The 25,467-nt window shown below is 35.3% G+C and overlaps 1 protein-coding gene across 1 annotated transcript in view; it reads right to left on the bottom strand.

The window, feature by feature from the left end:
* The window catches only part of NDST4 (N-deacetylase and N-sulfotransferase 4), a 445,770-nt gene that overhangs the window by 146,899 nt on the left and 273,404 nt on the right, over window positions 1-25,467 (bottom strand). Inside the window, exons 5-6 of the mRNA XM_074228617.1 lie at window positions 24,005-24,190; window positions 20,256-20,384 (exon numbers count right to left, since the gene is read on the bottom strand). Coding sequence (XP_074084718.1) covers window positions 20,256-20,384; window positions 24,005-24,190 — 315 coding nt within the window. The remainder of the gene's footprint in view (window positions 1-20,255; window positions 20,385-24,004; window positions 24,191-25,467) is intronic.

The raw sequence follows: 25,467 nt of genomic DNA, 5'->3' as shown, positions 1-25,467 counted from the left end.
TATTAGTTACCCATAAATTATGTTTTTTGAACTTTTTATACATCTCATTACAATGAATTTTCTCATCACAGCCTTCTGGGTTGGATAGAGAAAACAGTATTATCCCCATTTTACATGAGAAATAAGAAGTTCAAAAGTAATTTGCCCATGGTCCCAAAGCTAACAAAGATTGAGCTCAGGATTTGAACCTAAGGCTATATAATGATGTCTTAATTAATGAATTATATGATTATATAGAATGATAAATATAAATAAAATTCTTCAACCTATCTCATGAATAAGTTCAGACACATATCCTACAGAAGAATGCCTTGCACATAGGTCTATGTCTTACTAGGAAACAAGGAAAATCCTACAATCAACTCCATCTATGTTAGCTAGGTGGTGGGAAGATCTCCCATCTGGGTATCCTCACCACTTGTCTTCCTTTTCACCCTTTTTTGAACCCAAATTACCCAGATTCCTTGAAAGTCAGCACCACTAATTCTTCCAGTGAGGTAGAATACTAACTACCCTGTCATTGTGTCCCAATATCCTACTGGCCTTAATATTTTATCTGGCCTAATGATATATTCTAAGGAGCACTGGGTCTTAACTATCTGCTCTTCTATTTCCTTCAGGTATGAGGGAGATATTTTGTACAATTAGACCAAAAAAAATTCTAGAAATCATTATCTTCTACTTGAATCTCTTGCTCCATTAACCTGTCTTGCCAAATACCAACCTTGCATTACTCCATCTTTCTTCTCTTGCTTATAACGTGGTGAATGGATAGGGATAAGTCATATAATTGTGCTTACTGGGTCCACTACCAATTTATATTCTCTCTGGACCCTCAGTGCAGCAACTTTATCCATCTCTGATTAATTCACTCACTTTCTTTTATATTTAATACTTATTTATTCTCATTTTGTACAAATAATGTTTTTATACATTAATAGAATGTTCTTGTTTAAGAGTAAACAAAATGCCCTCTCCCCCCAAAAAGTATAGACTCGCTTGAGCGATAAAGTAAAGGGGAGAGAAAAAAAATTAAAATAAAAAAACAGTAATAATTGTAGGTATGGCCAGGTGGTGCAATGGATGGAGCACCAGCCCTGGATCCAGGAGCACCCAAGCCCATATCCAGCCCTGTACACCCAACAATTACCCAGCTGTGTGACATGCAAGCCACCCCAACCCCACTGCCCTGCAAAAGCCAAAAAAAAGAAAAAAAAAGACCCCAAATAAAATAAAATAGTAATAATAATAGTAGGGGTGGCTGGGTGGCGAACAGAGCATTGACCCTTGAGCCAGGAGTACCGAGGTCCAAATCCGGCCTCAGACACCCAATGATCACCCTGCTATGTGGCTCCAGGCACACCACCCAGCCCCATTTACCCTGCACCCTCCCAAAATAATAATAGTAATAGAAAATGTGCTTTAGTCTTTGTTCCAACACCAACAACTCTGTCATGGGTGGATCACATTCTTTATGATCTTTATGATCACAACTCCCTCCTTTCATATTTCTCCACTACCATGTACTATATTTTCTCTCTCCTTTCACTCCGACTCTACTGTAGGGTATCTGAGTGGCATAGCAGACAGATCCCTGGCCCTGGGGCCAAGAGGCCCTAAGCCCCCTACCACCCCTTAGGCCCAGCATCCACCTGGCCCTATGGTCCTGGACAGGCCATCCAATCCCAGCCCCTTGCAAGAAGTAAAAAAGAAAATGTGTTATATCTGACCACTCTCCCCCCATGGTCCATCCTCTCCTCCATCACTCACATCCCCCCCTTCTACCTGTCCCTCCCTCTCCTTCTTACTCTAGATGCCTATATCCCATTAAGTATATATGCTGTTTCCTCTTCTAGCTACCTCTGATGAGAGCGAAGATTCCCTCATTTCGCCTTACCTTCCCCCCTTCCATATCATTGCAATAGCTCATTGTAATAAAGAAAAATCTTATCATATTAAATATCTTGGCCTATTCCCTTTCTCCTTTTTCTCTCTCCCATTACATTTCCCTTTTTTCTATTGACTCCATTTTTACACCACAATATATCTTCAAATTCAGTTTTCTCCTGTGTTTCAACTATAAAAGCTCCTTCTACCTGCTCTATTAACTGAGAAGGTTCATATGAGTATTATCAGTGTCATTTTTCTGTGCAGGAATACATGCAGTTCATCATCATTAAGTCCCTCATATTTTCCCCTTCTCCTCCAGTCTCTATGCTTCACCTGAATTCTGTATTTGAAGATCAAACCTTCTGTTCAGCTCTGGCCATTCCAACAGGAACATTTGCAATTCCCCTGGTTCATTGAAAGTCCATCTTTTTCCCTGGAAGAGGACATTCAGTTTTGCTGGGTAGTTGATTCTTGGTTGCATTCCAAGCTCTTTTGCCTTCTGGTATATTATATTCCAAGTCCTATGAGCTTTTAATGTAGCTGCTGCTAAGTCCTGGGTGATCCTGACTGCAGCTCCATGATATTTGAACTGTGTTCTTCTGGCTGCTTGTAATATTTTCTCTTTGACTTGGGAGTTCTGGAACTTGGCTATAATATTCCTAGGGGTTGGTTTTTTGGGTTCTCTTTCTCTGGGGGATCAGTGGATTCTCTTCATTTCCATTTTGCCCTCTGCTTCTAGGATATCAGGGCAATTTTCCTTTAGTAAGTCTTTGAAAATGATGTCAAGGCTCTTTTCCTGATCATGACTTTCAGGTATTCCAATAATTTTTAAATTATCTTTCCTAAATCTGTTTTCCATATCAGTTGTTTTTTCAATGAGATGTTTCACATTTTCTTCTAATTTTTCATTTTTTTTTGGTTTTGAAGTATTGAGTCCTGATTTCTGGTAAATTCACCAATTTCCCTGTGTTCTATTCTTTGTCTGAAGGATTTGTTTTCCTCAGAGAGTTTTCTTATCTCTTTTTCCATCTGGCCAATTTTGCTTTTTAAAGCATTCTTCTCCTCAATAACTTTTTGAACTGTTTTATCCATTTGACCTAAGCTGGTTTTTAGTATGCTATTTTCTTCAGCATTTTTTTGGATTTCCTTGACTAAGCTGCTGACTTCATTTTCATGTTTTTCCTGCATCTCTCTCATTTCTTTTCCCAGTTTTTCTTCTAACTCCCTCATTTGATTTTCAAAGTCTTTTTTGAGCTCTGTCATAGGCCTGAGCCCAATTTCTGTTTTTCTTGGGAGTCTTTAGATGCAGGAGCTTGTGCTTCCTCATCTTCAGACTGAGTGTTTTGATCCTTCTTGGGTTCATATGCAAAATATTTCTCAATGGTGTTCCTCTTTTTTCTCTGCTTGCTCATTTTCCCAGCCTAAGCCTGTTTTGGCAGTGTTTCCTGAGTTTTTGGGACACTCCCACAAGGATCTCAGTGTGTGAGGCTCTGACCTCCCTCCTGGTCTATGAATGACCATATGCACTCCCCTCTGCTGCGGGACTGAGGTGGGGGGGGCCCTGCTGTTCTATGGGGGGGGCTTAGACTGCGATCAGGATCTAAATGTGGTCAGAGCCCCAGAGTCCTGTTGCAGGGGCAGAGCTCGGCAGTCTCTCAATTCACTCACTTTCTACATTGATTATTCAAAATTTTCTCTTCAAAATTGTATTCATGATGATTTTTAGAACAAAGTTTTTAAGTATGTGTTAATAAAATATTCACACCTATTTTCAAGAAAGAAGCTGGAAAACTCCTTTATACTAATAAATTTACTCCTCCCAAACATACTGAAAAAATGATTGTTAATTGGGGTAATTTGAAGGATGCCAGCTAGGTGGAAGAGGTTTTGTTTGTTTTGGCAAGGATTACTTGTTAACATCTCTGAAACTGAGGTACCTGTTTTGACCTAGTCAATCAACTTGTAAAATACTAGTAAGTTTTAGATGCCTGTTGTAAGTGCTGGCTCTTTATTTTCTCTTCTCATGTTCATTTTGCTCACTGCATCATAATTGATAAAGTAGTGATTGCCAGAATAAGAAAATCTATAAGAAAATCTAAATTTGAAGCTTGGGAAGACTTTTTTTTTAAAGGCAAGTTGTTATTTGTCATGAATAAATCAATAAGATCAGAATCCAAAGGATTACAATGGGGGGCAGCTAGGTGGCACAGTGGATAAAGCACTGTCCTTGGAGTCAAGAGTACCTGGGTTCAAATCCGGTCTCAGACAATAATTACCTAGCTGTGTGGCCTTGGGCAAGCCACTTAACCTCATTTGCCTTGCAAAAATCTAAAAGAAAAAGAAAAGGATTACAATGTGGGTATAAAAGGAAAATTTTCTTACTGTGGCAATGAATTATTAGAAGTAGATGCATCAAGGGGACATTAATAATCCCCATCATTAGGACACTTTAAATTAGAATTTGTAATAAACAATAGATGTCTCATAGGAAGATATGTTTTTAGATTTCAGACCCACTAAGAATTTCTTTTTTAATTTCTAGATTTTATTTTTTATGTCATAAGTGTTAAGTTTATATCTAATTTTCTGATTATCCATGATAAAACTTGATGTGAGGAAGAATCAAATATTTTGTTTCCACTAAGCTTGAGAGAGGTATTAGCAGAATCTCAGATGTCTTAAAGAATAAAAAATTACAAAAACCAGGATGTCTTGTTTTTGTGGAAATTGAAAGATGCCAGCCTGTTTACAGGAATGGGAGAGTTAGAAAGAAGGAAAGGTGATTGAAGAAATGATTTTTTTTAACTAATTAGGGGTTGAATGAAATTCTTTGTTATTGTCCTTTGCACCTGCTCAAGGAGGTTACTGTTTGTTCACTACCTTAATGATCATTGCTGTGATTGGGGGGGGGGGGAGATGTATGGGGGTGAATGTGTCAGTTACATTGTGACACTGGTCAATGATTGGCATGAAGGGAGAGGAATAAGCCTTTCAAACTGCATATAAGACCCAGCCTTACCATGATTTGAGGTCTTTAAGAGTCTTTAAGAGAGGAAGTCCATTTTTTGCGTATCAATTTTGCGATTATCAATAAAAGGCATTTTAATTGCTCTGAACTAAGCATTTATAATAACGGGCCATTCATAACACTTGACAACAGCCTCCCAAGGTGGTTTATGGAATTTCTATCCCTAGATGCATTAAAAAAATTGGATTGGCTTTCATTTATGTTGAACAGCTTTGGAGTTCAACTCTATATTCGAAGGTCATAATTTCCTTTGTTAAGTTGTAAGAGCTTCTTCATTATGCCCCAACTCTCTTCTGGTTATCTCTTACTTTTTATTCTTTGACTTCTTTTTTTTAAATTTTTTTTATCATTGCAAATTTTCATTTTAATGTTTACTTTTCACCCACATTCTGTGAAATTGTATGAACTTTTTAAAATACTTGCAACATTTCCATTATATTCTAATAGAACTTTGTCATATAGCTAACTTGAATTTGATTATAGTTTTACCTTTACAGTTTCTCAAATATCCTAAATTTCAGGAGAGCCTACCATGTTCTGAATCATTTAAGTCAGCAATTCCTATTCAGAAAGGGGCTGACTTCTTGATTTCTTTTAGAATCAGCTTATTTTTGTCTAAATGAGCCTAATGATTTAAATTTATGTAATATGGGGGCGGTTAGGTGGCACAGTGGATAAAGCACTGTCCCTGGAGTCAGGAGTACCTGGATTCAAATCCGGTCTCACACACTTAATAATTACCTAGCTGTGTGGTCTTGGGCCAGCCACTTAACCCCATTTACCTTGCAAAAAAAAAAAAACCCTTAAAAAAATAAATGAACTTATGTAATATGAAAAATAACACATGTAATTTTGAAAGAAGTTTGGTATTTCTTAATCTGATATTCATATTTTCCCTCTTATTTTTATTAGTTTTCTTCCTTGACCTTAGCACAGTTTGATATTTTTCCTGAAGTATTACTCCCTTTTCAAATACTAACAACTTTTTCCTTGGTGCCAAGTCCTTACTGCATTTTCTTTTTGTTTGTTTGTTTGTTTGGGCTTTTTTTTAGGTTTTTGCTAGGCAAATGGGGTTAAGTGGCTGGCCCAAAGCCACACAGCTAGGTAATTATTAAGTGTCTGAGACCAGATTTGAACCCAGGTACTCCTGACTCCAAGGCTGGTGCTTTATCCACTGTGCCACCTAGCCACCCCCCTTACTGATTTTCAATATAATCTTTATTTAGACAGAAAGAAATATAATTCAATCCTGTGTGAGCTGAAGCAGCATACAGCAGGTAAGCATACATCATTCAAGTCAGAGCACTACTTTATCAAATATGTAGTAACAAAAAAGTAGAAAAAAGGTTACAGCCTCATCAATTGAGTATATATTTACTGAAAAAGTTTGAAATTAATTCATGTTGTTGGATTTTAATTTTTTCCAACCCCTATTAATGCTATGCTTCACATAGACCATGAGAAAAATAGATTTTCAAGATGCCTTGACTGAAATGCGTTTTAAAATGCTTAAATTTTAGGATGCTCTTATATGGCATTGTTGAAGCTGTAAAATCCACTGTCTTCTCAAGTACTAGATAGAACTAGACTCTACAAACACCCACTTATTCTATTGGTCAATTATAAATTCATCTAAATAAAAAATGTGGGCTTGAAAAAGAAGTGTACTTGAAATTGACAGTGGAGTATAATGGAACTGCAGTGATATACTTCTCAGGATTCTGTCCCCTAAACTTTCATACACTTAGACTAGCTAATGAGCTTTCCTTCTCCTTGTATATCAATCTCTGCTGTTCCTGGAATCTAATAACAGGTGCAGTACATTATAGACTAGTACTTGCTTTTCAGATAGATTGCAGAAGAGGCAACTTCCTCCATAATGCATAGGAAAACATATCAACATGAAATTATTGAAACCACAGTTTGTTTTATTTGAGGGGTGGTGGTAAATGCAGATTTAATTTAGTATCAGAAATATAAGCTAATACACAGATACATGTAATATGCATGAAATAGCAACTAACCAAAGAATTGCAGTAGTTCAAGATTGTTTAGGTGTAGAATATAAAAATAGGGTGCTTTAAGATGTTTCTTCACATACCTCTTTTCTTCCTTGTCCCCCGCCCCACTCCATTTAGGTTGTATTCCATAGAAAATGACAGAAACAGGATATAACATTTTTATCCATGCAAACTTTTAGAATCTGTTGGTTATGAGATCAAATAGGACAGGGCACTAAAGCAATATTCTCATTTGTTTTTTATATGTATTCCATTTTATGTTCATGGAAATTACCTGGTGAAACCTCTAGTGAAGAGAGTTCTATTCCATCTCTTTGTAGGCCCTTGGAAGTAATTAGCATTATTTACAGTTCTGAGCATATAACAAAGAGGGCAAGGCCCATTTGGGAGAAGAAAGAATGGAAAAGTTCTAGTTCCATTCACTCTAAGCCCAATACGTGTCTCCTTTTTTTCCCTTTTGTTTTTCTATTTAAAAAATATTTTCAGAGTTGTTATTTACAAAGCAAGGTTTTACAAAATGCCATGAACCACTCTTTCTGCAGTGATTCACACTCCTAGGAATGTGAGAAGACCTTTGTCAATTCTTACTGAGTCAAGTGCATCCCAATGGTCTCATGGTGCATAATAGTCTTTCTATAGACACAAAAGCTATCAGAATCTACATAAGGTTGGTGAGGGGAAAGAATTTTCTTTTGTTTGTGTGTGTGTGTGTGTGTGTGTGTGTGTGTAATGTAATTTAGCTTAATTCTCAATGGCAGGATTCATCCAGAGTTAAGGCAACAGGTGAAAATGAAAAGTGCAGATAGCACAAATCATACCTTATAGAGCAAGAATTAATCCTAATAAACACTGTCTTGAAGATAATTTAGCTGTCATTATAGATAGCTTACTTGTATCTATCAAATATAAAATTTCAGATCCTGGAATGAAATTGTATTATTTATATTTTTATTCTGGTAAGAAGAAAGAGAATAGGAGTTTTATGTATTATATTTTCCTAAAGTTTCTGAAAATTGAATTAAATTTAATTAAATCACTGTTTTTTTAGTATGGAGAGAAACATTAAGGTAGGAAGGTCTCAGTATTTTCTTTATTTTTCCTCTCTGTATTCTGAGACTTCTAAAGTACAAATTAAAATATGTAATCCCTTGCCACTAACATTTAGGAAAGAAAAAAATCAATGATACAGGAAGAGACAAAAATACCATTGATAAATCAATGTTTGCAATGATTATTTTTTAAAAGTCAAAAACATTTGCTTCAATGTCCTTTTAATTTTCAAGTTTCAAACACTTCACCTTATCTCTCTTGCTCCAAATCTCAAAACCCCTCTTCATCATTCCCTCTACTTGTGTGTGTTTCCTATTTATTCCTGGTTTTTCATACTCATCTAGGTTTCTTCATTTTGAATTAATCTTCTTTCTAATTATAATTATAGGACAACCAGCTTGCAGCTGCTTCTAAGTGTGACCATTCATCCAAGGATGTCTCCAAGTTTCCTTTCTCTTTCTGCAACATCTTTATGAGTCTATGCAAATGACCCTCAACTCAGTATATTCATTCTTCATGTCTTTTCTGAACTTTAGTTTCCAGGTATCTCCAACTGTCCTATTGGATATCTTCACATAGATCCTTCATATGGATCTCTAATTCAACCTCTACTAAATACAAGTCATGTTATTTCCTCCAAATTTCCCAACATCTACTGAAGTTTTCACTAGCCTTTCAGTTTACCAAGTTTTGGAAATTTGAAGTCATCCTCAGCTCCATATACCCTTGTTTTCATCTTCTTTTACCTACTTACATGGTAGCAAGTTCCATCTCACACAGATTCCTGAAGTTTCCTAGTCTCCCTGTTTCTAGTGTCTCCTCGATCCTGATTCATCTTTCACACAGTTAAATAGTTGGCCTCCGAAAATATAACATTTTCAGTAGTACCCCACTTCCAGTGGGGAGGGGAAGGTAAATATACATGCATGTGTATATGTATAAGTATGTACATATGAACACATATATGTATGAATCTTCAGCCCTGCATTTAAACCCTTCTATATTTATTTTACTCCCTATCTTGAACTCTCTGTTCCTGTCAAATTGGTGTAAAATTCGTTCCCTATATATGACATTACATTTATGACCTCAATGTATTTGTACAGGCTGTTCTCCAGGTCTAAATAAACTTTCTCTTTACATTCATCTCTTAGATTTCCTAAATTCTCTCAAGGTCAGGTCATTTGCTGCCTCAAATATGAAATATTTTCTAATTCTTCCAGTTATCTTCTCTCTCTACTTCATAAAATTATTTTGTATAATTGTGTGCATGGTTGTATGTATTTGAGTATCCTTTACACTGACCTCTATAAGCTCTTTAAGAATAGGAATTATTTTATGTTCTGTTTTTATATTCTCAGGGTCTGGTATAGTGCTTTGCCTAACTCATAGACAGTCTGAATGAAAGCAAAAGATTTTTAGACCTCTTGATTTGTTTCATTTTTCTTCTGCTTTAGTATTCATTATTTTCTCCAAAGTGTTTGGAATTATGGTAAATGGCATGACAATATAGGATAGAAATTTAAAGTCCACAACCTTTTCACAGCTAGAATAACTCTATGTGTTCTTTCATCTTTGTCACTTTGCATGTCATTTGGTGAAACCTGAGAGATGTTTCAATTTTGCTATTATATTGGCATTTCTCTTATTGTTAATAATTTTGCTTGCTTTCAAGTATCTTCTTATAATTTAGGCTTCCTTTGAAAACTTTTTTCATTCCCTTTAGCTTTTTATTTATTGGGAAATAAGTGGGAGATACCTTCTGTTCTCTTCTAATACTTTTTATTCTCTAATCTTTTAAAAAAATTTTCATTTATTTATTTTCACATTACTGTAATAGTCTTGTTATAAAAGTAAACATAATCTCCCCTCCCCCCAACAAAGATAGAGAAACCTTAAGAAAAACAAAGTGAGAGAAAAAAATGTACTTCAGTCTGTGTACAGACACCATCAACTCTGTCTCTGAGATGGATCGCTTTCTTTATCGTAAGTCCATTGGAGAAGTTGCTTCAATATTTTTTCCCACAGTTGCTAATGCTAACTATATTTCTCTCTATTCTATTCCTCCTCACTCCTATTCTCTCTCTCTTCTTTCACTTTGTCCCTTCTCAGGAGTGTGTTGTGGGGCAGCCAGGTGGCATGGTACATGGAGCCCTGGCCCTGTAATCTACAAATCTGACCTCAAACACCCAACAATCACCCAGCCTCATGATCCTGGCCAACCCTATTATTCTGCAAAAAAAAAAAAAAAAAAAAGTGGAAAAAGTGTGCTATATCTGATGACCTTTTCCCACAATCTTTCCCGTCTTCTATCACCTACTTTCCCTTCCCCTCTCCCAGTCTCCTTTCTACTATCCCCTTCCTCTCCTTTTTACCTTTTGGGTAAGATAGATTTCTATTCCCTATTGAGTGTGTAAGTTGTTTCCCCTCTGAGACATTTCTGATGAGAATGAAGGCTCACCCATTCCCCCCTAGCCTTCCCCACTTCCACTCCATTGAAAAAGCTTATTCTTGACTCCATTATGTGCAATATTTTGGCCTAGTCTACCTCTCCTTTCCCTTTCTCCTGGAACCTTTCTTTTTCATTCACTGACTCCATCTTGATAATATGTCTTTTTAATTCAACTCTCCTATATCTGGTCTATATATGCTCTTTCTAACTGCTCTTTTAAATGAGAAGGTTCATATGAATTATCATTATCTTCTGACCATGCAGAGTTCAAGAAGAAGTTCAACATCATTAAATCACTTATAATTTGCCCTTCCCATCACCCTCTCTATGCTTCACCTGAGTCCTGTTCTTGAAGATCAGACTTTCAGTTCAACTCTGGTCATTTCAACAGAAAAGCTTGAAAGTCCCCTATTTCATTGAATGCCCAGCTCTTCCCCTGACAAAGGATGCTCAGTTTGGCTGGGTAGTTGACTTTTGCTTATAATCCAAGCTCCTTTGCCTTCTGGAATATCCTATTCCAAGTCTATGAGCCCTTAAAACCTGTGTAATCCTAACTGTAGCACCATGAAATTTGAATTGTTCCTTTCCAGTGGGTTGTAATATTTTCTCTTTGACTTGGGAGTTCTGGAATTTGGCTATAATGTTCCTGGGAGGTTTTTTTTTTTGGGGGGGGGGATCTCTTTTAGGAAATGATTGGTGTATTCCTTCAATTTCTATTTTACCCTCTGCTTCTAGAATATCAGGATAATTTTCCTGGAGAATTTCTGGTCATGACTTTCAGGTGGCACAATAATTTTAAACTTATCTCTTCTGGATTTGTTTTCCAGGTCAGTTGTTTTTCCAATGAGATATTTCACATTTCCTTCTAGTTTTTCATTCTTTTGGTTTTGTTTTATTGTTTCTATATTTCTCACAAAGTTATCAGCTTCCCTTAGCTCCATTCCACATTTGAAGGAGTTGTTTTCTTCAGAGATCTTTGTTATCTTCTTTTCCATCTGACCAGTTCTGCTTTTTAAAGGCATTCTTCTCATTGACCATTTGGATTGCTTTTTCCATTTTATGTAAACTGGTTTTTAAGACGTTATTTTCTTCTGTCCTTTTTTGGGGGATCTCTTTCTCCAAGCTGCCAACTTGATTTTCATGATTTTCCCACATTGCTCTTATTTCTCTTCCCAATTTTTCCTCTACCTCCCTTAATTGATTTTTTTTGCAAGATAAATGGGATTAAGTGGCTTGCCCAAGGCCATACAGCTAGGTAATTATTAAGTGTCTGAGACAGGATTTGAACCCAGGTACTCCTGACTCCAAGGCTGGTGCTTTATCCACTGTGCCACCTAGCCTCCCCCTTAATTGATTTTCAAAAAATCGTTTAGCTCTTCCATAGCGTGAGACCAATCTCTACTTTTCTTGGAGACTTTTGATACTGAAGCTTTGACTATGTCAGCTTCTGAGTGTGTTTTGATCCTCCATGGTGTTAAATAATTATCTATGGTCAGATTCTTTTTCTTCTGTTGTTTACTCATTTCCCCAGCCTATAACCTGGTTTTAACATACTTCCCTAGCTTATGAGTGCTTCTGGGACACCCCCCCCCCCCCAGGGACCTTAATTCCTCCAAGCTTTCATAAGAGGCTCCGACTTCACTCTTGCCTGTGCTCTGGTTTGTGCAAGATCACAAGTTCTCTCCTCTGCCCTGGAGCTGGGAGAAGGGTCCCTGATCCCCTATGGTAGGATGGGGGTCCAGACTGGGCCCTGAATCTGAGGATGGGCAAAGTAGCAGAACCCTGCCCCAGGCTGAGTTCTTTGGAAGCAGTGTCTATTGGCTCTTTGCTGTATGACTCTGCAAGTCTGCTTCCATTTCCCAGGTCTGGGTCTTTGCTGAAGCCTGGATGATCTGGGCTCCGTGCTCACTCTGTTGTGGCAGAATTTTCCTGTTTACCTTCCAAGTTGTACTTAGGGATTCCTGAGCTGAGAGTTCTGGAACCTACTCCCACTGCCAGGGATCCAGGGGTCCTGTGGGTTTTTCCTAGAAGGTTAGAGCTGGTTCACTTTCACTCCTGCATGGTGCAGCTGCAGCCTGCTCTGAGCTGTGGCCCCTTCGTACCCTGGTGGAACAGATCTTTCCCTCAGATCTTCCAAGTTATCTTGGTCTGGAAAATTGTTTCCCTGGGTCTTTCTGTGGGTTCCGTCACTCTAGAATTTGATTAGAGTCATAATTTTAAGGCATTTGCAGTGCTCTGGATTCTTGCCGTCATGCTGTCATTTTGACTTTGTCTCACTGTAGCCTTTTCTTTTGGTTTATTTCTATACTTTAAACTTATCATTATATAAGATATAATGTACTTATCTATACCTAATTTCTGCCCAAATGTTTTCTAATATTCCTAAAAATTCTTTTCAAAAAGGATTCCTTCTTTTTTTCTCTTTTTATCAATCATTTTTCTACTTTTTCCTGTTTCTTGCTTATTATCTATTTCATTGAAATACTTTTACTTTGTTTTCCTTAAACAATAGTAAATAACTTTTATATTTAAGTTATAATATAATTTGAGGTCTTTTACTATGGCACCTTCATTTTTTTAATTATGGAAAGCCACTTTATTAAATACTTTATAAGTTCTCTGTGAATATAAAGACATAAGTGAAGTAGTCATTGAAGAAACTTACATTCCAATGGAAGTGTTAATATGTACATATTTAAGCATATATAAAACTATATAAATTGTAGGCAGTTTGGGGAGAGAGGCTATTAGAAGATTAGGAGAGGCTAGGAGATCAAGCCAAACTTTATGTACAAGGTAGCACCTGAGTCTTGAAGGAAACGAAGGTGAATAAGAGGAAGTAGAAAAACAAAACAAAACAAAAAACAAATCTCTTGGTTAGCTACGAGGAGAATACTTTGGACCGGAGAGAAGTTCGAGGTAGGAAAACTAAAAAGAGAGGCAATTGTAATAGTCCCCAGTGGAAGTAAGGTTGAACTAGGGAGCTGGTTGGTTGAATGGATCAAAGAAGGGAATATGCAAGAGGATGTATATAAAATCCTGCCCTGGAAGCAGATAGATAGATAGATAGATAGATAGATAGATAGATAGATAGATAGATATAAAGAAAAATTGACCTTGGCAAGAAGTAACCCTTCTTTCTACTGGAAGAAAGGAAGTCTTGGTGGTGGTGGTGGGGTAATTTCAAGGGATTGTGAGATGAGGAGAAAATGTTGTAAGGTAAAGAAAAGGAAAGAGGATGGATTGGTGAATCACTTGTTTTCTCATTAAGAGTTGATAGAACTGAAAGTGTTAAGAGAACAGGGTATTATGTGAGGCTTGGGTAATCTAAAGCAACAAAATTCTATTAATAGTTTAGAAGGAATCAGTCCCTTTAGGAAGCCATTAGGAAGATGATGAACATAACAGATGGCAATAGGTGGGTGGGGACAGAGCTGGAGCTGAGATAGTTGGGGAAATGGGCAAAGATGTTTCAGAGGAGAAAGATTTATACAGGAATGTCTGGAGTTCTGATATCAAATTTTATTTATTCAAAATTCTATATATCTCCAAGCCTGCCTACAGTATGATTAATCTTAGCATCCTAAGTTGTTCTATAATGGAGTGTCTTTTTAAAACTATAATCAACCAATAACTATATCTTTAAAATTTTTCTTCACAGATTATGCCTTAATGATAAGAAAAGAAAAGAAATATTATTTTTCCCTCCCTGATGTCAAATTCAAAGGTCAAATCACCAATTTCTAGAATTATTAGAGATCATGCCTATGATATTGCCAGATTTTATTTTTATAAATCTATTCATCTTATTTCCATGCATGTGCTGATGGGTACACCAAAGCAAAGAATAGTTGATAGGGATCAAACCTAGGGACAGGAAAAAATGGGAAACAGGAAATGATCTGATGGCTAATTCAATCTCTCTAGTCAAAAGGAGTAGGAGAATTCAGATAAGAAGGCCACATAAGTATTAATAAAATATGAGAAAGTGATCCACATTGACTCAGTAAGAATCAGAAGCCCTCACTTCTAATTCTGGGTCTGTCATCAACTAGCTAATTGATTTAGGGCATTGAAGTACCATATCACTTAACTTTCTTGTGCTAGTTTGGTCAAATGAAGAGCCTGAATGAAGTTGGATTAAGGATATTCTTCAAACTAAAGATATAATACCTCATTAGTCCATTGATATATAGAGATGACACCAAGCTCTATGGCTCTACTGAAAATAAATTAAATAGCTCTTCATCACATAGTTGCCTTTACCAATGTTAGCAAACTGTAGTTTAGGCATAGTAAGTGTAAAATTTTGAATTCACTTCAAGGAATGATGAAAACCGAATGCTCTGAGTTTGACTCTAAGGAGTCACATTGAACCAACTGATGAAAGTAGTAGCTATAGATTCATACTTATAGCCTATGCCATGGATTTTACTAGTGGATCATGTCTTGGATTTTTGTTTTCTGTGACTGTCTCATCTTTTATTCTTTTACTTTCTTTTGATTAGAAAAGTTCATAACATAGCAGATATTTAGTAAAAATGTTTATTAATTGACTGATTTATAACAACAAATCTCAAACTTTCAGGTCTCAGTACCACTTTACTCTCCTACAAATGACTGAGGTTCCCATATCTTTTATTTATGTATGTTAGAGATATCAATATTTGTCACATAAGAAATAAAAACTGAAAAAATTTTATAAAAAATGATAACCTCATTACATATTAATATAAATAATATTTTTTATAATTATTTCCAAATTTAAAAAATAATGAGGAGTTATATTGTTTTGCTTATTTTGGAAGACAACTGAATTATTCTATCTGCCTCTGCATTTAATCTATTCTGATTAGTTTTTTTTGGTTGAAGAAAATACAATGTTACACACACACACACACACACACACACATACACACTCTCTCTCTCTCTCTCTCTCTCTCTCTCTCATCTCTCTCTTTCTCTCTCTCTCTCTCTCTCTCACACACACACACACAAATAATTAGAAAGTAGAGCAATATTTTAATAGGCAACTAGCATTTTCATATTATCATGAAATATTTGACCTCATGGACCTCCTGAAAGGGTCTCATTACCTCAGATAACATTTTGTCAATGATTTGACTATCTATAGTGTCTAATTTTAGTATTTATAGGCAAGTTTCTTCTTTCACTATCATTTTTAGTTTAAAGTACTATAATTCTTTGATTTTATGGAAACATAATGAAGGGTAAATCATTTATATCATTTTGTATATTATTAAAGTTGTCACAAAATGTTTTTACTCATTCAATGAATGTATATATCAATTTTTTAAGTAACCTTTTTGTCTGTCTTTGCAATATTCTACATAATATCAAACAAAAATGTACCATGGGAGGATATCAATTTACCTCAGTATTATTTCCATATGATTATCATTAAATATAATTTTGTGATACTGATAATAGTAACTTAGAGTTAAGATTTGCTAAAATTTTATAAATATGATCTCATTTGATCTTTAAAATATTCTTAAATTTATTTCCTTGTTTTGATTTTGTCTTGTGGGTCAAGCAGAAAAAAATCCAACCTCTTTTCAACACAATTGTTTTTGAAATTCTTGAAAATAGTTTTATCTTCCTCAAGTTTTCTCTAATTGAGACTAACCATGCATAGATCCCTTAAGCAATTCTCATATGATAAGAACTCCACATTGTTTCATCATATTGGTTTCCATCCTCTTGATACAAAATATGGTATTTTGAACTAAATACAATGTACTGGATAAAGCAATACAATGAGGCTATAATTTCTTTTTTTTCTAGTATGTTATTCTTTCCTCACTCATTTTATAGTCTTTGAAGAGTAAGAGTAGCTAGGTTGCTTAGTGGATAGCGTGCTGGACTTGGATTCAGAAAGACTATCTTCTTGAGTTCAAATCTGGCCTCATACACTTACTAGCTGTTGCCTCTGAGAAATTCACTTAATCCTGTTTGCCTCAATTTCCTCTGTGAAGTGAGCTGGAGAAGGAAATAGTAAACTACTGCAATATCTTTGTCAAGAAAATTCCAAATGGGATCATGAAGAATGGCCACAGCTGAAAGGATTAACAGTCATGAAAATACCAAGATCCTTGTCATTCCAATGAACTAATTTCTAAATAATCTCCCTTGATCTTTTACTTGTGAATCATATATTGTTAACCAAGATATAAGACTGCATTTATCCCTATTAAATTTCATCTTCATTTAGTTTGATAGCAATCTTGTCAAGGTCTTTTTGAATCTTATACCAGTTTATCTGAGACTAATCTTTTTCCATTTCATCTTTTCTTCAGTCTTATGATACCTTAATTCTTTTGCTTTTTTCCCACCATTATTTACAATTCCTCCACCTTTGCTTCCCCCACCAAGCTATGCACATTTCACCTTGAACCTCTATGCTCTTCTCTTCCCTACTTTGATCCCTTGATGAACTAGTTTCAGTTTTACCCTCACTTCAATATTTGTCTCTTGCTCCCCCTTCTTCTATCATAGCCATAGCTTAGCAAACCACAGTCTTAGATTACTCCTACCACATATTACCATCCTTTCTAATAATGTGCTGCTGAGTGAAGTGAGGTGAAGAAGGGAAAATAGGGAGCTATCCATTAAGGGCCTCAATGAACTAGGAGGCAAGATTTTTCAGCTGAAAATATATGTGTGGAGGGATGAAAAGATTTGGAAGTTATCACTGCCATGAGTGGAATATTAAATTGGTTAAGTGGATATACAAAAATTTATATATTACAATAAAAGCCCAGTTGAAGACATTTAGTTATTTTATAATGAACTCAATTTGGTTCCATGTTTTCCTACCACATTCTTGGTCCCTTTCAATACTAAAATCTTTCTTATGAGATCATTTCTAATATAACTTTTATATATCTTGTATATTCGTAGCTGTTTGCATACTGTCTCCCCCATTAGAATAGGAGCTACTTGAGGGTAGGGATTGTTTTAGCCTTTTTTGTACTCCTAATACTTAGCAGATTTGTCATGTAATAAATGCTTATTGACTTGTTAACTGTCATTCAATGTGTTAGCTAGCTATCCTTTCAAATTTTGTGTCATCATTGGCAAATTTGAAAACATGTCATATGTTTTATTTACATTATTGAATAAACTGATAAATAACAATGTCAAGAATCAATCTTTGGTCTCTAACTCCATTAGGGACATGTTTTGATGGTGACCAGAAGTATTAATGATTATTCTTTGACTCTAGCCATTTTTTCAGTTCTGAATCTGTATAATCATATCATTATGTGTAACTCACCTGAGTTACTCACTCCATCTTTTAGTATAAGAATAGCATAAGAAATTTTGTTATTTGCATTCTAAAATAGGTAAACAATAGTTATTTGCTTTTCTGATTCATCAATTTAGTAAGCCAGTCAAAAAGTAAACAAAATTCATTTGGTAAGATGTGATTCTGATGAAACCTTTCTGTGACTACCACATCTTTTCCAAGATAGGCATTTACTTTACTTTTATTATAGAATTTTGTCAGAAATATTAAATTTGCTCTTTGCAAAACTCCATTCTCTTCCTTTTAAAAATCAGTAACACCTCTCCAAGTTTTCCACAATTTTTTCAAAGATCAATCTGTGCCTATATAAGTGTAGCAATCACATCTACCAGGTTTTCCAGTAAATAATATGTTTGATTTGGACAAGATGTTTTCAACTCACCAAGGGCAGCTAATGTCTCTCTTACTATAGAACCTTATTCATCTTGAGTGCAACTGTCCAGTAGCCCTTTTTTATTCTGTCATTTCTAGTAGAATGATTACTCTTGATAAGAAAAATGGAGTAAAAATTAAAATTAAGTAACTGTCCTTATTTATTTCATTTAATGATCATTATTCCACCAACATTTATTAGCTGATAGGGTATGTAATTACAAAGAATCAAGTAATCCCTGCTTTCAGGGATTTTAGATTCTATCTCCCTCAAAGGCTGCTCTTATTTCTTCTTTGATTTCTTGGTGCCTCAGTAACTTGGAAAAAAAAACCCTAGAGCTCTATCTTCATATTTGGAGGAAAGGTCACTTACATATATTAATTGCCAAAGGTCACAGCCCAGGGTTGTTGGGTTTTGGTTGTTTTTTTTTTTAGCCCTGAGCTCTTCTCCCTATCTGACATTACAGCTCTAACACCTTAACAATAGTTTTCCAACCTTCAATTAATCTTAATATATTCTTATGTTTCAAATTCACATTTGATTAGTTGACCTATGGCCTCTTCCTTTTTTTTTTTGACAAGAGTTTTGGGGAAATTTCCTATCATTTATTTAGTGGTGATTCATTTTTTTCTCCCTTACAAACTTACATGCATTTGTTACCCAACTTAACGATCATTTAACCTCCTAACACATTTCAAACATTACAACTGATTAGATCTATTATACCTTTCATTTAATCTCCCATGGTGTTTCAATACTGATGACTATAGACTTGATAATGGTATGATTCACTTCATCTAAAACATGACATTTATTAAATGAAATAATATTACATACTGTGATACCTCATAGGACACATTATCCAAATATGGGCATTCATTAGATACTAAAAGGCAGATAGATGTCTCTGAGATATCCAAGGTTTAACTCTCCCTGGGAAATTCTAATGAGGTGAATTAAATTCAGGCAAAGTTAAAAGCATTCTTCCTTGAGTTTTGCATGAGAAGAGTGGCTACTAGTATAGGTATTATACCTTCGCAAACTTTTTTAAGTACACAACTGAATGGTTTTAAAAAGAGTATGTCACATACAAAAAAAAAATTCCTAAAAAAATGTCATAGTATCATACAACAGAAATAGAACTAGAAGCAGTTTTAGAGAATATTGAGTCTAACCCCATCATTTTACAGGTAAGTAAATTGAAGGTTAAATGGAGGCTCCAAGTCACATACATTGTAAATTTCAGAGATGGGAGTATTAAGGTAAATTGAGTGATTTTCCAAACAATCTAGGATTCAAAGATAATTAGAGTAGAGATGTAATTACATGATGATAATTTTATAGGGAATCATATACAGATGCACAGAAACATATACATGCAGACTTATTTTAAGCCCTAAATATAGGAATGAATCCTTTAGTTTTCTATTGGTATCAACTATTGCTTATCCTGTCAATTGCCATGTAGCCACCCCAGCAATCATATTTAAAGAATGGGATTCCTTTTTTCTCTGCAATGTTGGAAAGGGGAGGGAAGGGAGAGGGGGAGGGGGAGGAAGAGGGAGAGGGAATGGGAGGATAAGGAAGGGGGAGAGAGAAGGAGAGGGAAAGGGAAGGGGAAAGACAGGGAGAGGAGGAGGGAGGGGAGAGGAAGAGGGAGGTGGTATAATAAGAGGCTTCAGTTAAGAAACTTGGTCCATGCCTAAAATGAGTTCCTTAGTGAGCTAGAACTTGGATCTCGCATCATCATCATCATCATCATCATCATCACAATCATCACTATGTAACAGTAACAGCAACATGTAGGAATTAAATAAGTACTTAAAGTTTTCAAATCACTTTTCTTGCGTTACTCTTACTTGGCATAAGGAGAGTCTAATAAAATGAAGCTAAGATAATGTGAAACTGTATATTTAATTATTCTGTTCCTTAGGAAAAAACAAAGCTCTGTACTTTTCACATTTCATGAGCCTGAGGCTCATGAAGTAGCCGTGTTAGTGATTTCCACAGTAAAGGAATGCTTCCCACCCACATTGCTGAAATAGATTCACTCTGATAAAGTTCAATTTCATGCTGTTATTGGAAGCAAGCACAGGAGAAATACATACAGGATTTAGAAGGATAGTGAGAAAAAGTTCCCCTCCTTGGATACTTTTGTCCAATTCTTGAGGCCCTCCTGGGTATTCCTTATAGAAAATTGTGTGGGTGAATAATCCACAGGTTTGTCGAGGGAGCACCTAAGGAAGAAGGAAAAAATATGTAACACTGAAAGGTTTTGATTAGATCTGCCACCACTGTCCCATTTTTTTTTTTTTGAGTCTGAACTCTGAAATTTTGCCATGAAAATTTCTGGCTTGTTACAGCATTGGAGTTATTGTAAAAAACAATTTGATTTAGGGAATGATTATGCAGATGCTGGATAGGATCAGATGCCAACTCCAGGACAATAGTTTGCAATATCATATCATTCTACCAACTTAATACAGCAGCACTATTTTTACAGGATTATGAAAACAACTCTTAACTTTAACAACATTAGTTTATTAGAAGATAAACCTCCTTAGAAGTAGAATATTTTCACTCTACTTATCTCTTAATTTCCTTTTTTTTCTGAGGTACATCCTTGAACTGTATTTAGTTTCAAGCATATAAAAACTGATTCCCCTCACCATGGCATTAAATATGACTCCAGGAATGAAATATACATTAGATCTGAAATGATTATGGATCTACCATATTCTTTGATGAATTCTTTTGCATATATGAAGATTAATAGAAGAAAAAAATAATTAATGATCCTCCATGTTGGAAAACAACATTATTTTTTCCTAAACATTTATTATCCTTGCAATAACAGTCATCCAATTGTACTCTGTAATGCTTTTGATTGCCAGAAGGTTTAGTCTTTTGCATTAAATTCAAAACAAAGACAATCTTATGCTAAGGATTTGGTGCATGTTTTTATATTTTAAATAATCAGAGCTAAATGGTGAAGTGGATAGAGCACTGGACCTTGGCATCAGGAGGATCTGAATTCAAATCTAGCCACAGACACCTACTGGCTGTGCGATCCTAGGAAAACCACTTGACCCTGTTTGCATCAGTTCTTTATCTGTAAAATGAGTAGGTAAATGAAATGACAAAGAAAAAATATCAAAAATAACACAAAAGGAAGTCAAACATCACTGAAATGACTCAACCACCAATTGCCATTGAATTAATTGAGAAAACAAAAGATATTCTGAACATTTATTGAAAGTTGCTTGGATAACTGCCTGGGGATGACTGATTTTTGTTATATAAGTGCTTGTGCATCTTTTAAAATTATGCCAGTTATTTCTTAAAATATAAACTGGGTTGTTATGGAGATATATACTATTATGATCTTTAAATTCAAATATTCTTTGCTCCTTTATAGGTTATTTATAATTCAGTAATTAATGTGTTAACAACAACAAACATTTCTCAAAGGACATACTTGTGGGCAATTGTGTTATATATAGGACTTAACTTGAGAAGATTCAGCTGTAGCTATCACTATTTTCATAGTGATTAAGTTTATTTTATAAAATCAATTTAGAAAAATTCAAATGAAAAGCATTTCCAGAAGATAAATTATCATTTATTATTCAAATTTTTCATTTAAAATTTCTGTTTTTTTTGTAAAGGATTTGGATTTGTAAAACTTGGCTTCATGGAATATCTGAAGTTAATACTACTGGTAAACTTGCATAAGGTGGTTAGATAAGCAGCCTCAGCTATTACTCGTAAGAAATGGAAGGTGTGAGAAGAACAGGTTTATAGCTGCTCCACATCATTCAGGAATATTTTTCTTGGTCTTTGAAGAAAAAGAGACATGAAATTTTTTCTTCCCAGATAGAGATGCATGTTTTCAGTTTTTTTTTTCAGAGAGAGAAAGGACTTTCACTTTATCAGCTACGAAAGTATGTATAAGCATATCACCTATCTCTTCCTGGTCATTTTTTTCTTCCAACAATTGAAAGAGGAAGTGCCTAAGAAAGAGAATGCTTTACATCAGAAAAAAAAAACCTCTGGGAGTTTCTATATTAAACAAACTCATGGAAAGACACACAATTTCCTTAGGAATTTATTTCTTTGAATAAAAAAATAGTCACCAGAGTACCATCTTCCAGCACAGTAAAAGTCGAAGTTTGTTCATATTTAACTTCTAAATGAAGAGGGAGACTTTTGAAAATGAAAATTGACTTTTTAAAATTTAGATGGACTTGAACCTAATACTACCTATTTAAATCTCAAGAAAGTCCACACTTTGCAGCTGGAACAATGATTTCAATACATAATGGGTAGCATATTAGAACCAGAAGGGCAGTTCTAATGAGACAAAGGAAACCCTTTTGAGATTTGATTTTGCAGAAAGAAAAATGAGGAGGTGAAAAAGTTTTAATATCACTATCAGAAATAAATGGCATTTTACTACTATTGGTAGGATAAATGGTGATCAAGTTAATTTGTATTGATCAGGCAGCTAGGTAGCACAGTGGATAGACCACCTGCTCTGGAGTCAGGAATACCTGAGTTCAAATGTGAACTCAGACACTTAATAATTACCCAGCTGTGTAGCCTTGGGCAATCCACTTAACCTCATTGCCTTGCAAAAAAAAAAAAGGTAACAACAAATAAAAGAAAATAATCTTTATTATAAAATAGGAATTCATTTTCAGTATTTCTTCAATATGTTAATAAACAAATTTGGATGTTTTCTAAATAGTTTTTGTATTTATTATATATTGTAATTATTATATATCCAAACTTAATTGGGAATACATTTGGAAATGAGCTGTGTCCTAACCAACTGAATTAATCTAAGAATAAATTTTGCAGGCATAAATGGAAACATGGATCCTTGGAAAATATTTAGCTTAATGGAATTTTCAAGATGGGTAATTATAATTCAAGGTCCATAATATCTACTTTGAATTTCAAGGAATCCTTTTAAACTGTACATCGTTTTCTCATTTCTAAGACCTAAGGAAGCATTAAATCATTTCAGCAGCTCTTTTAATTTTTTACTCTCTTCAAAAGATTACATGAATGCATATTTCAGTATAAAGTGTGGTATCAATAATAAGGAAAGTATGCACTCCATTTAATCAGGTATAGAATAATCAGGCATAGAAGGCAAGTGACAAAGTGGGCAGTGCAAAGACCTCCTGGGGAGTAACAAAACTGTTCTCTTGGGGATATCAAATTTCCCACTGCTCTTCAAATCACTGCCAAACAGTAGTATTTCCTGTTGCCATTGAGGCATACACTGAGTTGCTATTCTGAACTCTAGGTCTCTGAGGAAGGTCTGAATTCATTTGTAGAGAGTCCATAACTGCTTTAAGGATACACCGGGTCTGTTCTTAGTAGAGATAACACACAGAAGATTTCGGAATCAACCTTTCAAGTAACCTGATAAGTTAACAAGGGACTGCCTAGAACCCAAGCCTAACCTCATAGACCCTTAGCTCTATAGAGTCAGAGAGGGAAATGAACACAGATGGCATCTAATCAACTCTCCCCACTGTACTAATGAGGACTGTGAGGGCCAGAGAGGATAGGCCATACAATTAGCATGTACCAGAAATTGAATCGAGTTCTCTAACTCTAAATTCATCATTTTTTCCACTGTACCACACTGCTTCCATGACTCGCATAATGAAGAGTGAGGCTCAGTCAAATCCCTTTCTCAACCCACACACTGGAATAGAGTATTAAACTTCCAAGAAGTCCTCTTGGATCCTAGTCAATCAATGGTCCAAGTGCAGATTTTAAGTGATCAACTTTCACTCTCCCTGCCATAATTGGAACTGATCTTGGTTCCCTCACTCACCATGATACCATTGTGAATGAAGCCTCGTCTGTATCTTGCAGGTTTAAGATGTGGATACTCTTCTGTACTTGTGACCTGGATACCCCAGACTTTTTTCCAAGCCTCATAAAGTTGTATATGGACTGGGTAGACTCCTGAGTGGTGTGGGGCCACTGCATAGCCCATGTTGATAGGAATTCCATGCTCCTAAAAGAAATTTAAAGGGATATATTTGAATTTGGTGAAATACATTGATTATCTGTTAGGTGAGAATAACATAATAACATTTGCACAGATCTTTAATATTTGCAAAGCCCTTTCTTCAAAATGAGGTAGGTAATGAGATTCTTATCTTTAATTTACAAAAAGGAACCTGAGATTTTGATATCTTGATCAGGTCAATAAGCCTTTATGTGCCTGAGCTGAGCTAGAGATTACCCAGTCAAAATAATTGTGAGTGAGGGGAAGAGTAGCTATTCTTAAGTAACTCCAAGACTAAAAAAAAAAACGGTAAACAATGTAAAACAACTGGATTAAACCTAAAATTTAAAGGATAAATTGGAGATAGTTTTATATGGAAGGCACTAAGACTGAGATAGACAAAGGCTATCCCTAGCAGGTGAGACTTTACTTGTCACTTGAAAGAAGTCTGAGAAACCAGGAAATATAAAGAAGAAGAGAATTACAGGAATGAGGGTCAGGTGGTGAAAGTACAATCAGGATATAAAACAGCTTATGTGAGAACTAGTAGGGAGGAGAGTGTCACTGGTTCTGCAGAGCTCAGGGAGGTATTAAGAAAACTTGAAAGGCAGGTAAAGGAGCTTCCACGATCCCCATCGAATGAATGTCCCAGCATCTGGTCGTTTAAAACTGCATCAACTGAGTACAAATCCCATCCTCCAGTTACATTGTCACTAACAGTAACTAACCTCAGCTATTCAGTTAATTCTAAAAGAAAAGTAGAATAAAGTTAAGCTATTTGAAATTTAAGAGAGAGAAAAACAAAAAAGGAGGCAATTTCATTAAGTTCATGAAATGGATTTGAAACTTTCAAATTTCTGCTTCTTTCTATGATTTTCCTTAAATGAGATATCTGGTTTATATAATTTCCTAACTGGAATGGGATTCATCAATTGAGGTTATGGAAGACAGTATGCAGTTATCTCTGGGCTCTTAAAGGATCAATAAACAGAAAGCCAAACATGACAACCTGAAAATTGCCATCTATTGGCAATTATCCTCTATAAAGCCCAGAAAGGGAATTCAAGATGTATAATATGCAAATGACATAAGCCATTACATATACACAAGATCTAAGTAATATGCACACTTAAGCACAGAAAAAAGGCCCTACATATCTTACATGGCATCATTATTCTTCTTCCCTTTCAGTGCCCTCATTCTATAGCCAAAGTCACCTCTCTTCTATGAAGTCTGTGTGGTTTTTGACATCGATTACTGTAAATGGCTCTGTAGAGACTGAA

This window comes from Macrotis lagotis, chromosome 3 (genome assembly GCF_037893015.1).
Source record: "Macrotis lagotis isolate mMagLag1 chromosome 3, bilby.v1.9.chrom.fasta, whole genome shotgun sequence".
Classification (NCBI taxonomy): Eukaryota; Metazoa; Chordata; class Mammalia; order Peramelemorphia; family Peramelidae; genus Macrotis; species Macrotis lagotis.
Note: the sequence above shows the minus strand (reverse complement) of the source record. Positions and strands in the feature narration are given on the sequence as shown.